General features: G+C 32.4%; 1 protein-coding gene across 1 annotated transcript; it reads left to right on the top strand.

The window, feature by feature from the left end:
• The first annotated feature begins 45 nt into the window (after positions 1 to 45).
• LOC147064055 (mitochondrial inner membrane protease subunit 1) lies at positions 46 to 3,658 on the top strand. Its single transcript, XM_085958917.1, has 2 exons — positions 46 to 239; positions 410 to 3,658. Exons 1-2 carry the CDS (start codon positions 135 to 137, stop codon positions 758 to 760), a joined length of 456 nt encoding a protein of 151 aa, XP_085815043.1. The 5' UTR covers positions 46 to 134; the 3' UTR covers positions 761 to 3,658.
• Positions 3,659 to 13,147: the final 9,489 nt, after the last annotated feature.

Below are 13,147 nucleotides of genomic sequence, written 5' to 3'. Positions count from 1 at the left end.
ATGGAAAACTTTTAGTGTTGTGGCAGCCTTTTTGTCCCTGATATTAGTCTATGGTACGGGCACAGGCAAGCTTAAACGTCATTTGATCTCTTCAATATAATAATAAATTTAAAATACATACATAAATCAATGAAATGAGTAGTAAATATTTATGGAAGTTCGCTGGAGCGTTCGGATACGTCATTCAATATGGGTGCATAGCGCACTGTGGTTTTGAATATGTCGGAGACCTTGTTGTTGTGAGTTAAAATATTATAATTTTGGATTTTCTCCAAAAAGTCATTTTACATAAGGATTGTGGTTTCCTTATTATTTAAATCTCGAATACATTTATGCATATGGATATACTTATTATTTAAAGCAGGAATACTGTACATATTCTTAAATTCTCATCTTTTACATGTTTCAGTGCTCCGGACCTTCTATGGAGCCAACACTGCATTCGAACAATGTCCTTCTCACTGAGCACATAAGCCCTCGATTAAATAAAATTCAAAGAGGAGATATTGTAATCGCGAAAAGCCCGTCGAATCCTTCACAAAATATATGCAAGCGTGTGATCGGACTGCCTGGCGATAAAATGAGAGGACAGTACTCCATCCGCAGTCAAATAGTACCCAAAGGCCACGTGTGGTTGGAGGGAGATAATAGTTCAAATTCGGCTGATTCACGAATCTACGGTCCAATTCCGCAAGGATTAATTAGGAGTAAAGCCATTTGTAGAATATGGCCTTTAGATTGTATTAAATCGCTAGTTTAAAAAAAAAATCTGTATGTTGTGTCATGACAATGCACTTAGGCATGATAGACCTTTGATCTGATAAGTTTATTTTTTCCATAAATTCATCATGTTTCTGCTGAAGGAATGGAATTGTAAAAGCAATCTATTGCATTGGCTGTAATGAATTATATTGAATTGGTTCTATCATCCCCATATCTAAAAGTAGGTACCTACCTTGCTGTATTCTTTTGTTACATACTTTGCTTATTTTGATTGTATTTGGAAACCGATGAAGCTGTAATCTAAATGTTTCTAAATCTACTTTAATAATTTATTTAATACTCAACCTTAAAGATGAGATATTTATTCTATTATACTAAGGAACAATTTCAGAAATTGAAACTACAGTAAACTCCCAATTAAGTATACGAGATAATAATGGAAGAGGGGGGGTATGGATAATCAAAAAACACTGATAATCTGAACCATTATTTTTTATTTAGTTTTAAAATACTATTACAGATGTAGACTATTATTTTACATGCTTAATACGTATTATTAAAGAAAATCTGTGATGTTTGTTTTTGAAAATCTTTGTTTTCACATATTTCAGTTGTTTCACTTGTCTCAGGTTCGATAGAAGTCAATAAATCTCTTTCTACGCCTGAAAGAATTTTCATCCACTATCGAACAAGTATTGTTGGATTTGCTTTGGACCAAGATAGAGTTAATCCATGTACAGTGGAACCCCAATCTACCGTTCTCGCATAAATCGTTTTCCCGCATTGATCGTTCATTTATGAAAGACCCGCCAAACACCCATAATAACAATGTTAAATAATCCCGCATTAACCGTTCCCTGATCTATCGTCTAAATATTATGGTCCCGTCACTAATATTATCCCAATTGACCGTTTTTGTTGAATATTTTTCATTTCGTTTTCGTAGAATTGTTTTTGATACTTTGTTTGCAAATGTATTATGGTCCCGTCACAAATACTATCCCGATTGACCTTTTTTTTTAATATTTTTCTTTTCGTTTTTATAGAATTGTTTATGATACTTTTTACTATGCTTTGTTTGCACAGATCGGTCGGCGCTCAATCTCGCCTGACCGTTCAGTCGCATTGCTTTGTTTGCACAGGCCGTTCAGACTTGCCTCGCATCTCGTATCACGAATTTTTATAAGTCGCAACTAAAATGCCCCCCGTGAAGAAAACTAGAACTCTAACTGAGAAACTTAAAATAATTCAAGACGTCGAAATTTTTTTTTTATATATCCCGCATTTATCGTTTTATTTTAGAATCCCTTCGTAGGAATCGTAGAAATCGAATATTTGGGGTTTCACTGTATAACATGCAGTGACCGGCACTGTCAAGATTTTCCAGAATTTTGATCAAGTCTTTAGCAAGAGTTTTAAGAATATCATTATCGTAATGTTGCTTCATTGTTGAAATAACTATTTGATATATGGGTTGAATAATTAAAGATATAACATTAGGTGGTAAACAATTTGCAGGCATACGGCATTTCATGCATGAATATGAATCATATGCTGTTATGAGAAAATCAGGTATTACATAATAACTTAGGTCATCTTTATAGGAAAGCCATTATATACATTTAATGCAAGTGTAATTTTGTATCATTTCTCTTACCATGTGTTAACCCACTCAGAGAGATGACAATTTATTAAACACTATTTAATGTTGTACATAACTATTTAAACTAGCGGTCGGCAACCAGGTAAGCCCACATCTACATCATGTTATATGATCTAACTCTCTATCTACAGTGGAATGGCAAACACAAAGGCTCTTTTATATTATTGAAGATTTACAAACTTAATTTGCATCGGAATTTAAGGGAATTTCCGCAAAACAGCAAAATCCGAATGTTTTTAAACTTTTATGTAGATGTCAATGATGTACCAAACTAGGTACATGGAATGGAGATTTAAAACATAAAAAGTAAAAGTTACAACGTAATAAAACATTACAGAATGCATTTTTAATGAAAATATCCAACAATTATGTCAATGTTTACAAAAAAACAAGAGGTTAATTATTTTTGTGAAGAAAGTAGTCATATTCTGATAAAAGCATTTTCTGACATGATTTTTAGAAATGATAAATGTTTTTCTCAACTGTCTGATAAACATAATATTATGCATGCTACAATTCAAGATTGGATCTCGGATTTTAAAGTGGTTATAAGTAGATAATTTGGCAAACGGAAAGCAGCAGCTAAAGTCAGATAGAGAAGGTCGAAGAGACAGAAAACAGTGGCGAAGGGTGGAGGTAGGCTAGAGATTCAACATAAGTAGTGCATACTAAACTTTAATAGCCACATTATGTATATGTTTTCATTGAATTAAGACTACAAATTGTAGGTAGTGTTGGTAAGTTTTTAAAATTAAATTACACCTTGCATAAACCAAGCCATAATAGATACCTAATACTCAAAAAATATTTATCTGTCTATAGAATATCAAAAATTATGCCATTAACTCATACATAATTTTAGATATTTTTTATGTATTATGGTTTGGATTAGGCAGGGTTTACTGAATTTAAAAAAATATTTCCGTACCTATATGGCAGAAGCATATAAGTCATTTTTTCGCATTTTACAGGAGAAGGTTTTTAAGGTTTAAAGAAGTGTCACAAATCAGGATATGATGGAAATTGGATTGTTTAATGTTATTATTATAAAAAAAACTAGTATATTTTTAAAATATATTTGATAAAAAAAGAAAATCAAGTAATTCAATGAGTTATTGGGCATTTAATGACATATAAGGTTTTGGCATAAAAATATTTTCAACATTTTGACATATAATAATTTACAATAATAGATGTTTTATTATAGAAAACTTATGAAATTAAAACAAGATCTTGGAAATTAAATGAACACATGATAAAATGAAACTAACAGTATTAATAATAGTTGGTAAAAACTAATATATTTTTTAAATATATTTGATAAAAAAAGAAAATCAAGTAATTCAATGAGTTATTGGGCATTTAATGACATGGGGTTTTGGCATAAAAATATTTTCAATATTTTGACATATCATTTACAATAATAGATGTTTTATTATAGAAAACTTATGAAATTAAAACAAGGTCTTGGAAATTAAATGAACACATGATAAAATGAAACTAACAGTATTAATAATAGTTGGTAAAAACTAATATATTTTTTAAATATATTTGATAATGATGGCTTTTTCAATACGTGAATGGTCAGTGTCACATTCAAGTCGCGTATGGCCTAGGAGCAAATATTTATGATCCATGACCTGGATAGTTGGTGATGTACTTATAGAGCTGTAGTTATTATGTTATTTTTATTTTGTCCCGGACAAGAATCAGAGGATGCAATAACACTTTCAACAGTTGGACTTATGGTGTTCAGAAGACTTATCACACAAAACGCTATTTCGTTGGCTCCCCTTGCAGCTATTCCCTCGTGCCACATATAACATGAGGTTTGGTTTGATGTGCAATTTCTTACGGTCAAATTATATGTGTACAATTGCCTTTTATAGTATACTATATTTGAGTTAAGAGAAGGCGTTGGCAAACACTGCTGCAGGTCGAATACTAAAAAAGCAATTTCACCTTCAGATTGGAGAGCTTTGGTCTTATCGTTTTTTTTTTAATTCATAGTCTTCATCTGCCACTTGCAAACTTGTCGGTTTCCAATTTTTGTTTTATTTGTAAATCTGTAGCACATTTTAATTGAATATTGTATGTATCACAAGTTTTTCATGTGTTTTTGCTAGGTACTTTAAATTTATATCCGGTGTTTTTAAAAATTGAAGCATAGGTACATACTATATGACACAGGAATTAGATTTTTTTCCGTTTGCATATAACAATACATTTCAAACATTTTTGATATGTTTAGCTGCCCAGACAGATGTGCGACAACGTGAATAATGACTTTCATGTTTAGGAAAGCTTTTTATGTGTGCAGTAACTTCTTCCCTTTCGTTTGTTTTCTTGTTTATGGGATCGTATTTTCCACGATTATCATTACCAATAAATCCTGTATCTTTATTTTGTTTGCAGTGATTCCAATTCATGTTGAAACATTTTTTTGCATACTTATTTTATATTCCAGTCCCTCTGTATTGCTAATTTTATAAATTCAATAAAGACAGCTGCCAAAAATGCAGAATACCATAGATAAGTCTGCGCATGCATAATTTTATAATATGCCAAAAGCGTATATGTCTGACATATATGCTTTTGGCTTGTTAGAGCTTGACATTTTATGACATGTATTGTTTTTCCAAGTCGTTTTACGAGAAATCTATAGGTTTTAGAGATATATGCTTTTGCCATAACATAAAGCAGGCATTTTTTGACATATTGGCATTCAAATCTCAAAATCGCCAAAACACGACTTATATGCTTTTGCCTTATTGGTACGGATTTATTCAATGAAAACATGACTGAAAAAGTATGCACAATTTTTGTCGGATCTATATATATCTATATTATGGTTTGGTTAGGCAGGGCATAATCGATTTTTAAAAACTGACCAGCACCTTCTGCAATTTGTGTTATTAGTTTTATGAAAACAAGTATCACAGACAAAGTTTTGTGTGCACCATGTCTGATCTTAACAGCCTAGCACCACCCCTCGCCGCTGACAGACAACAACACACAAACTGCAATTTGTTTTCAATCTCATTTTTATTTTTGCTCTCAATAATATTATTTCATTTGGCGCGTACTTTAAATATTTCTGTGTTTTCCAGCCCTATTATTAAAGCCAAAAATTTAATGAGATCCAAACGTTTGGCAAGGTTGCCGACCTATATCTAATATAAGTATATTATATAAAATAATATTTTTAAAAAAATGGTGAAAATTACTTTGTTAGCCTATATCTCCACTTATAGAAAATGGTGGGATATAGTTTGCAATTCTGGTCATTTTAATACATTATAATGAGTTATATGAACCAAACACAGTCGTGATGGTGTTGGCGTTATAATAGGTCTAGTCATATTATTTGTGCATCTATGCATTGTGTTTTGTTTTATTGTCATATTTTTCATCTTTATTGAATATTTTCTATTTCTTTATACTCCATATTTTGTTGAATAATAATTGTATGTTATAAAAAATAATTCATTAAAAACTGTGTTTCTATTCCGTTCTTTGTAGGACAAATTTATGAGTTAATTAAAAAATGTCATAATTTAAACGTAATCATTTAATTTCCCATATACAAATGCCAGACGAGGTAAGAAAAGAAACTGTTTAGGCACAATAGTGCCTTGATTTCCTGAACATGCGAGAAAAACTCTGTAAATACAGACAAATTTTAAGGTATTCAGAAAAACCAACTGTAAAAAAAATATGCTACCAAGAAAAAGTGTGAGGTTTTTTAGGTATTCCAGGAAACAGAAGTTTTCGTCTTTTTACACAATGAGATTTTTTTTAATCTAGATTGATCAAGAGCTCTTTAGTATTATTTACGAGCATGAATGAGAAACCTATTAGGCTTACATGAAAATTCATAGGCAATGAACCAATTTATTAAAAGAATCTGGCATTTTCATGAAAATTTGAAAGTCAAACGCGGTGTGAAAAAATGCTAGATACGAGGGTGGGTCAATAATTCCTTTGAAAAAAGCATTAAAACAGTTTTTATTTTTGTATTTTTTTTTATTTCTCAACATAATCTCCTTGGAGCTCAATACACTTGGTTAGACGTTTCTCAATTTTTTTTAAACCGTCAGAAAAATAAGTTTTCGGAAGGTCCTCAAAATAAGCATTTGTCCGATCGATGACTTCTTCATTTGAAAAAAAACGTTGTCCACTTAGCCATTTTTTTAAGTTTGGGAAAAGGAAAAGGTCACTGGGGGCTAAATCTGGCGAATACGGTGGGTGGTCGACCAATTCGAACTTCAATTCTTCAATTTTAGCCATTGATCGTAAACATGTGTGAACACGGGCATTGTCCTGATGAAAGAGGATTTTTTTCCTGTTTAAATGAGGCCGTTTTTCTTCAATTTTGTTTTTTAGCTGGTCCAATAAAGATGCATAATAATCCCCTGTTATTGTTTTTCCTTTTTCCAAATAGTCAACGAAAATAATTCCACGTGCATCCCAAAATACAGTAGCCATAACCTTACCAGCTGATTTTACGGTTTTCGCCTTCTTTGGACATGGTTCGCCTTTCGCAATCCACTGCTTTGACTGTTCTTTCGTCTCGGGAGTATAGTGGTGTATCCATGTTTCATCTACAGTCACAAAGCGACGGAAAAATTCATCCGGATTGCGTTGCATGAGCGACAACAGGGCTTTAGAGGCCACCACCCTATTGCGTTTATTGTCGACTGTGCGCAAACGCGGCACCCATCTTGCAGAAATTTTTTTCATGCCCAATTTGTCATGTAAAATAGAAATGACGCTACCTTTTGAGATCCCTGTAACCTCAATTATCTCACTCAACTTTAATCTTCGGTCACTTTACACCATATCGTGGATTTTATTGATCATTTCTGGTGTAGTCACCTCTACAGGACGTCCTGAGCGTGGTTCATCCTTTGTTGATGTACGACCACGTTTAAATTCATTTAACCAGTTATAAATAGTTGCAAGTGAAGGAGCAGATATGCCATGAACTAAATCCAACTCATTTTTTATTTCCTTTGCTGTTAACCCTTTTATATTAAAATGTTTAATAACAGCTCTAAACTCAATTTTCTCCATTTTTGTAAACAAGCAAATTTTTTTTTTAAATGTACGAGAAACACACAACAACCCGACCAATCTGATTGAAACTTCGCAGCATACTGAATCGGTAGTGCCGCTGCATGAAAACAAACCGCTTACAGTACTAGTCGCGCCACCTGTCGGCTTTTCTAAGGACTTATTGACCCACCCTCGTATAACGCCACAGTTAGATACAAGCTTAGCAAACTGGATGTGGCAAGAAATACTTCAAGTTAACATTGTCTTAAGGGTTCACTTCCATTCTCACTCACCCCCTGGTGAAAAAGAAACAAAAAAATATCAGGAGAAAAGTAATGATATTTTTATGATGTCTACCATGGGAGACAATGTGAGCTAATAGTCTATAACGGTTTAATCAAATGTTCGAACCTTCACACACTCTTGGAATGAAACATTTTAGTTTGAAAAAACATCTGTTGTTGCTTGCCAAAAGTCTCATGTGACTTCGTCTGCAAGTCGCTTGCTATCCGAGTTGCGGTTATGCATGCGGACATGCTACGAGTCGGCCATTCCTATTCAGACGTCGAGATTCGTATTCGGCAGTCCTCAGTAGCCACGTCCAAAATGGGAGATGAGTGCAACAGCATTTACTTCGTTCAAGAAAATGAGAAATATACGTGTATGTATATGACTATACTAGATATGCCTAATTGACAGATCAACCCAATATTTTCGCCGACTACTTCTTTTTTTAATTTCTGCGGTACCAATACATAATAATCGCTGTTCCGGTGACTGATATTCTGATGGCATTTGACTACTTTGACGTTTCGAGAGGTTACGCGCGTCGCTGTGCTAGGCTCCTATGTGCGTGATCAAATACGGGACATGCTTGCGACAATCCTACAAGGTCTGATTTATGACAGTGACGCAGACGTCGATGTGACGTAGTCGTTATTCACAAAACACACATCATCTTATGGACATTCGCACACTGCTGGAGTGAAACATTTTAGTTTGAAAAAAACAGCTGGTGTTGCTTATAAAAAAATCTCATGTGTCTCTGCTTGCAAGTCGCTTGCCATCAGTCACCGTCAGTATTGCAGTTGCGTCTGCGCAAACTGTTACAAGTCAGCCATTTTAATCCGAACGTCACTGGTCTCCTACGAATGACAGGTGAGCGCACCAATATTTGCTTTGTCCAAGAGATTGAAACATAATTTTACATGCATATTATGATTATACAAGGAGAGACCAATTTCTGTGCTCAATACATTATAATAATCGCTGTCTTGTCGTTTCATTTCTTTGACGTTTCGAGAGGTTGCAATCGTCACTGTCTACATGAGTGCAACATTCCTACAAGCTTTGATTTATGGCTGTGTCGCAGACGAGGCAAGTTTAGATGTGCGAGCCAGATTATGATGCTTATATTCAAAAATAGGTACCTAAGTATTATAATCAGAGCATTGGAGCAGACCAGTGAAGCAATGAGGTTTTTTCCGGAGCCGGAGCACCTGAAGTTTGAAGTGTTCCGCTGCTCAGTGTTATTGAAATTAGGAAATATTTTCATTCGATTTTAAGACAAAAATTAAATAATAAAAAAAATTATTTCAAATTTACTCATTTTTTAACATTTGTATACATATAATACCTATTAAATCTTTTTACCCGGAGCGGAGCTGGAGCAAGTATTAGGTCTCGGAGCGGAGCAACTCAAAAAAGAGTCCGCTCCAACCCCCTGATTATAATGCCTACTTTATTATTAAATTAAATATTTTCCTTTGATTAATTTATTGTATTGTCTATTAATTGACTCTAATGCAATTGGACCATTGATAAACAAAAATACAATTTTCGCTGATGTCCAAAATAATATATTTTTTTCCAACAACTGATCAACAAGCAGGTAAGTAAAGTGCTCGTGATGTAAAAGTATTGAGTACTTATACTATAATCCAGGGATTGCCAATGCGGTGCCCGCGTAGAATGTCCGCTTTCACCAATAATGCCAACTCAGCTGACGAAGTAAGAAAAAAGGCATTTCCATGAAAAAATGTTGAATTTCCTTAAGGGGGGACATGCTCGTCGAAGGTCAAAATTGAGTTTTTATTGTATTTTCAAACCATGATCCTGGACACTCCTTAAACGTTGTAGATAATCTATTTATATAATTTTGAAGCCTTATTATCCTTTATAGTTATTTTAAACATTTGATGACTGCATGAAGTATTTTTGTTACATAAAATAGTATTCTTTTAAACCTCTCGCTCTAATGTTTTAGAATATAGTCATATTTCGGTACAGAACTGTGCAGTGGTGTTAAGATTTTTTACATTTATTAATTTTTAAACGCATTTATAAAACCATTAGTATAATTTATTACGAGATAATTTTTGTAAAATATTCACGATAAAAAATTATTTTGATAATCTCTGTGATCCCAAATTTGACAAGAATTAGGCATTTTATTATTCAAAAAATCGGCAAGATTAACACATTTGAAGATGAATCTAGAGATATTTATTATAAGCTATGTCTTTGACCATTCAAGTGTGATAAAAATCTTATGAATAATGATTGCTTTATAATAATTATTGACCTAAGAATAAGGTAGTGTTTTTTTGAAATACGCCATTTCTTTTGTCATTCCCTAGTAGTTAAGCTACAACATACGGCCGTAGCCATAAAATGACAAACTATAATTAAAGTAGGGAGTAAAATTATGTTAACGCGCGTGTTTGAACATGTACTTAACCGATTTTTTTTAAATTTTTTTTTAAACGGTACATGTTCAAACACGCGCGTCAATATCATTTTACTCCCTACTTCAATTATAGTTTGTCAAATTTATGGCTACGGCCGTATGTTGTAGCTTAACCACTGGGGAATGACAAAAGAAATGGCGTATTTCAAAAAAACACTACCTTATTCTTAGGTCAATAATTATTATAAAGCAATCATTATTCATAAGATGTTTATCTCACTTGAATGGTCAAAGACATAGCTTATAATAAATATCTTTAGAATCATCTTGAAATGTGTTAATCTTGCCGATTTTTTGAATAATAAAATGCCTAATTCTTGTCAAATTTGGGATCACAGAGATTATCAATATAATTTTTTATCGTGAATATTTTACAAAAATTATCTCGTAATAAATTATGCTAATGGTTTTATAAATGCGTTTAAAAATTAATAAATGTAAAAAATCTTAACACCACTGCACAGTTATGTACCGAAATATGACTATATTCTAAAACATTAGAGCGAGAGGTTTAAAAGAATACTATTTTATGTAACAAAAATACTTCATGCAGTCATCAAATGTTTAAAATAACTATAAAGGATAATAAGGCTTTAAAATTATATAAATAGATTATCTACAACGTTTAAGGAGTGTCCAGGATCATGGTTTGAATATACAATAAAAACTCAATTTTGACCTTCGACGAGCATGTCCCCCCTTAAATCTTGTAGATTTTGATGAAAACACATAGTCCTAAAAATGTATTTTATATGCAATAAAGAATAATTACTTACAGAGCAATTTTGTTCGATTACAGTAGATCAGTGTGTCGTGAGATAACTACTCAAAAGCGTTCAAAATTTTTTCGAAAACCTTTATTGCAAAAGTGTTATTATTATAGCATTTTAATTTAACAATTTATTCTGGTATGTCGCGAAATTCTAATTAGTTTTAACCGAAGGTTTAATAAGACTGCTAGACACGTCATATTAATTTGTGTTTACATAATAGGTAGGTACCACATATTTTTATGTTTATGCTTTCAATCGACAAATAAAAATATATTAAATCTAGATACCTTGCTGCCTGAACGATTTTCAAATTTTGTATCAAGTTCTTGATGAAAACTAGGTTGCCAACCAAAGAGATTGTCCAAGGAGTCCAATCTCTTTGTTGCCAAGTTTTAATAATATTGTGTCATTTGGAAAGATATAGGATTAATAACAAAAAAGCGAAACAACACAAGTATTTTTTTTAAATCTACCAATTTTAGGATTTTTATTATTGATTAATAAAACACAAAAAAAAAATGTATTTATTCCACGTTTTTTTGATTTGGACCGGTTCGGCCGCCTCAACGGGTTGGTTGAAACCATTGAACTCTTTGTCGTTTTAGTATTTTAAATTGCAAATTGATGATTGCAATGATCCATTGGCAAAGAATACGATCGTCTCAAAACCCTCTTAGTCCAGTCAAATTAGACCGAAAAATACGTTATGGTTGCAAAAGTGAACCCAGCGAATCACAGGCAACTGACTGTCCAATGGTTCCTGTCATTCAATTGCATTGAATAAACATTCATCAATATCTTAAAATGGCATTTTATAAATAATAAATAATACTCACACATGCAAATTGATATCCCATCTTTCTTGGAGTGTTTAGTAGATTTTTTTACAATTTTTAACTAGGCACATTGGCATTTTGTAAGATAATAATAACGGTGGAGTCGAAACCTGACAGTCAGAAATTTCGTATGGGCAGACCCAGCGGTGTCGCCAGACCGCTTGCAAGCAGAATGTTCATTTAAGCGTAGGATACCGATATTAAAATATGAATTTCGCCATCCGGCAGACCCGACACAAAGTGAGTGTCATTTTATTTTCTAGATGCTTCGTCCATATTAATGTCATTGACTACAACACTCAAATGATCGATTTGCACTAAGGAAAAAGTAGTCTTCACGTATCAATATACTATTGTAACCAATTAATCGTAAAAGAATACAAACACTATGAAAATTAGGTTTAATGATTTTAAACAATATTTTGGCAAAACATAAGTATGTATTAGATACCTACTTTCAGATTCAAATAATACTATAAATACCTATTTAGAAAGTGACGTTAATTAAAACTTAGGTAAGTGTGCCGTAGATGCCGTCATGAGCTTTTATGATTTTTTTTACGAAAACAGTTAATGCCAGTAGACAATTATAATAAATACCTTTTTCTGTCGGCACATAGGTTTTTCGATCCAATAATTGTTAATTTAAAATTTGAAATGCTCATAGATTTTGATACTTCATTATCACAATATAAGATTATATTATTAGGTACCTAATATTAGGTTGGGTTAGGTTAGGTTAGGTTAGGTTAGGTTAGGTCAGGTCAGGTTAGGTTGGGTTAGGTTAGGTTAAGTTGGGTTAGGTTAGGTTAAGTTATATTAGGTTAGATTACGTTAGAATAGGTTAGGTTTAATTAAAAAATGATACTTTTTACCAAAATTTATATCGATGAACCGAAAAAGATATACCTAGGTGGTGTTATTTGGTTGTAGATTTACATCAAATAATATATGAACGATAGCAGCACGAATATACACATATTTATATTACTGCGTTAAACATTAATTATATTGACACCTAAGCATCATTTTTGCGATTGCCTTCTAATAAATTGTATTGCTGCTACAATTATTAGTTTGACATTTGTGAAGTGTAGGTAGAAACCTTTTCTTTGTGCGATATATTATTTGTCGGTGAAAACAATTTTACAAATGTGTGCAGTTGTCAAAATTCAGTGAATTTATATTTACAATGAGTGATTTATGATTTTTGTTTTGTGAAACAAACTATTTTATATGATTTCATCTATTTTTTTGTGAAATCATTTAATATACGTGAAAACTACTTTCCAAATGTTAAAGTTATTTTTTTTTGTGAATTTTGATTATTGCATTGTGCGATTAA

The sequence above is a fragment of the Rhyacophila brunnea genome, unplaced genomic scaffold (genome assembly GCF_057557595.1).
Source record: "Rhyacophila brunnea isolate RB1 unplaced genomic scaffold, BYU_Rbru_1.0 scaffold_8, whole genome shotgun sequence".
Lineage (NCBI taxonomy): Eukaryota > Metazoa > Arthropoda > Insecta > Trichoptera > Rhyacophilidae > Rhyacophila > Rhyacophila brunnea.
The sequence above is the reverse complement of the archived record's forward strand: the minus strand, read 5'-3'. Positions and strand labels throughout refer to the sequence as shown.

Excerpts from the sequence above, each read along its gene's own strand:
- LOC147064055 (XM_085958917.1), top strand. The coding sequence starts at position 135 with ATGAGTAGTAAATATTTATGGAAGTTCGCTGGAGCGTTCGGATACGTC. Across the intron at positions 240-409 it reads ATGTCGGAGACCTTGTTGTT|TGCTCCGGACCTTCTATGGA; the intron begins GTGAGTTAAAAT and ends TACATGTTTCAG.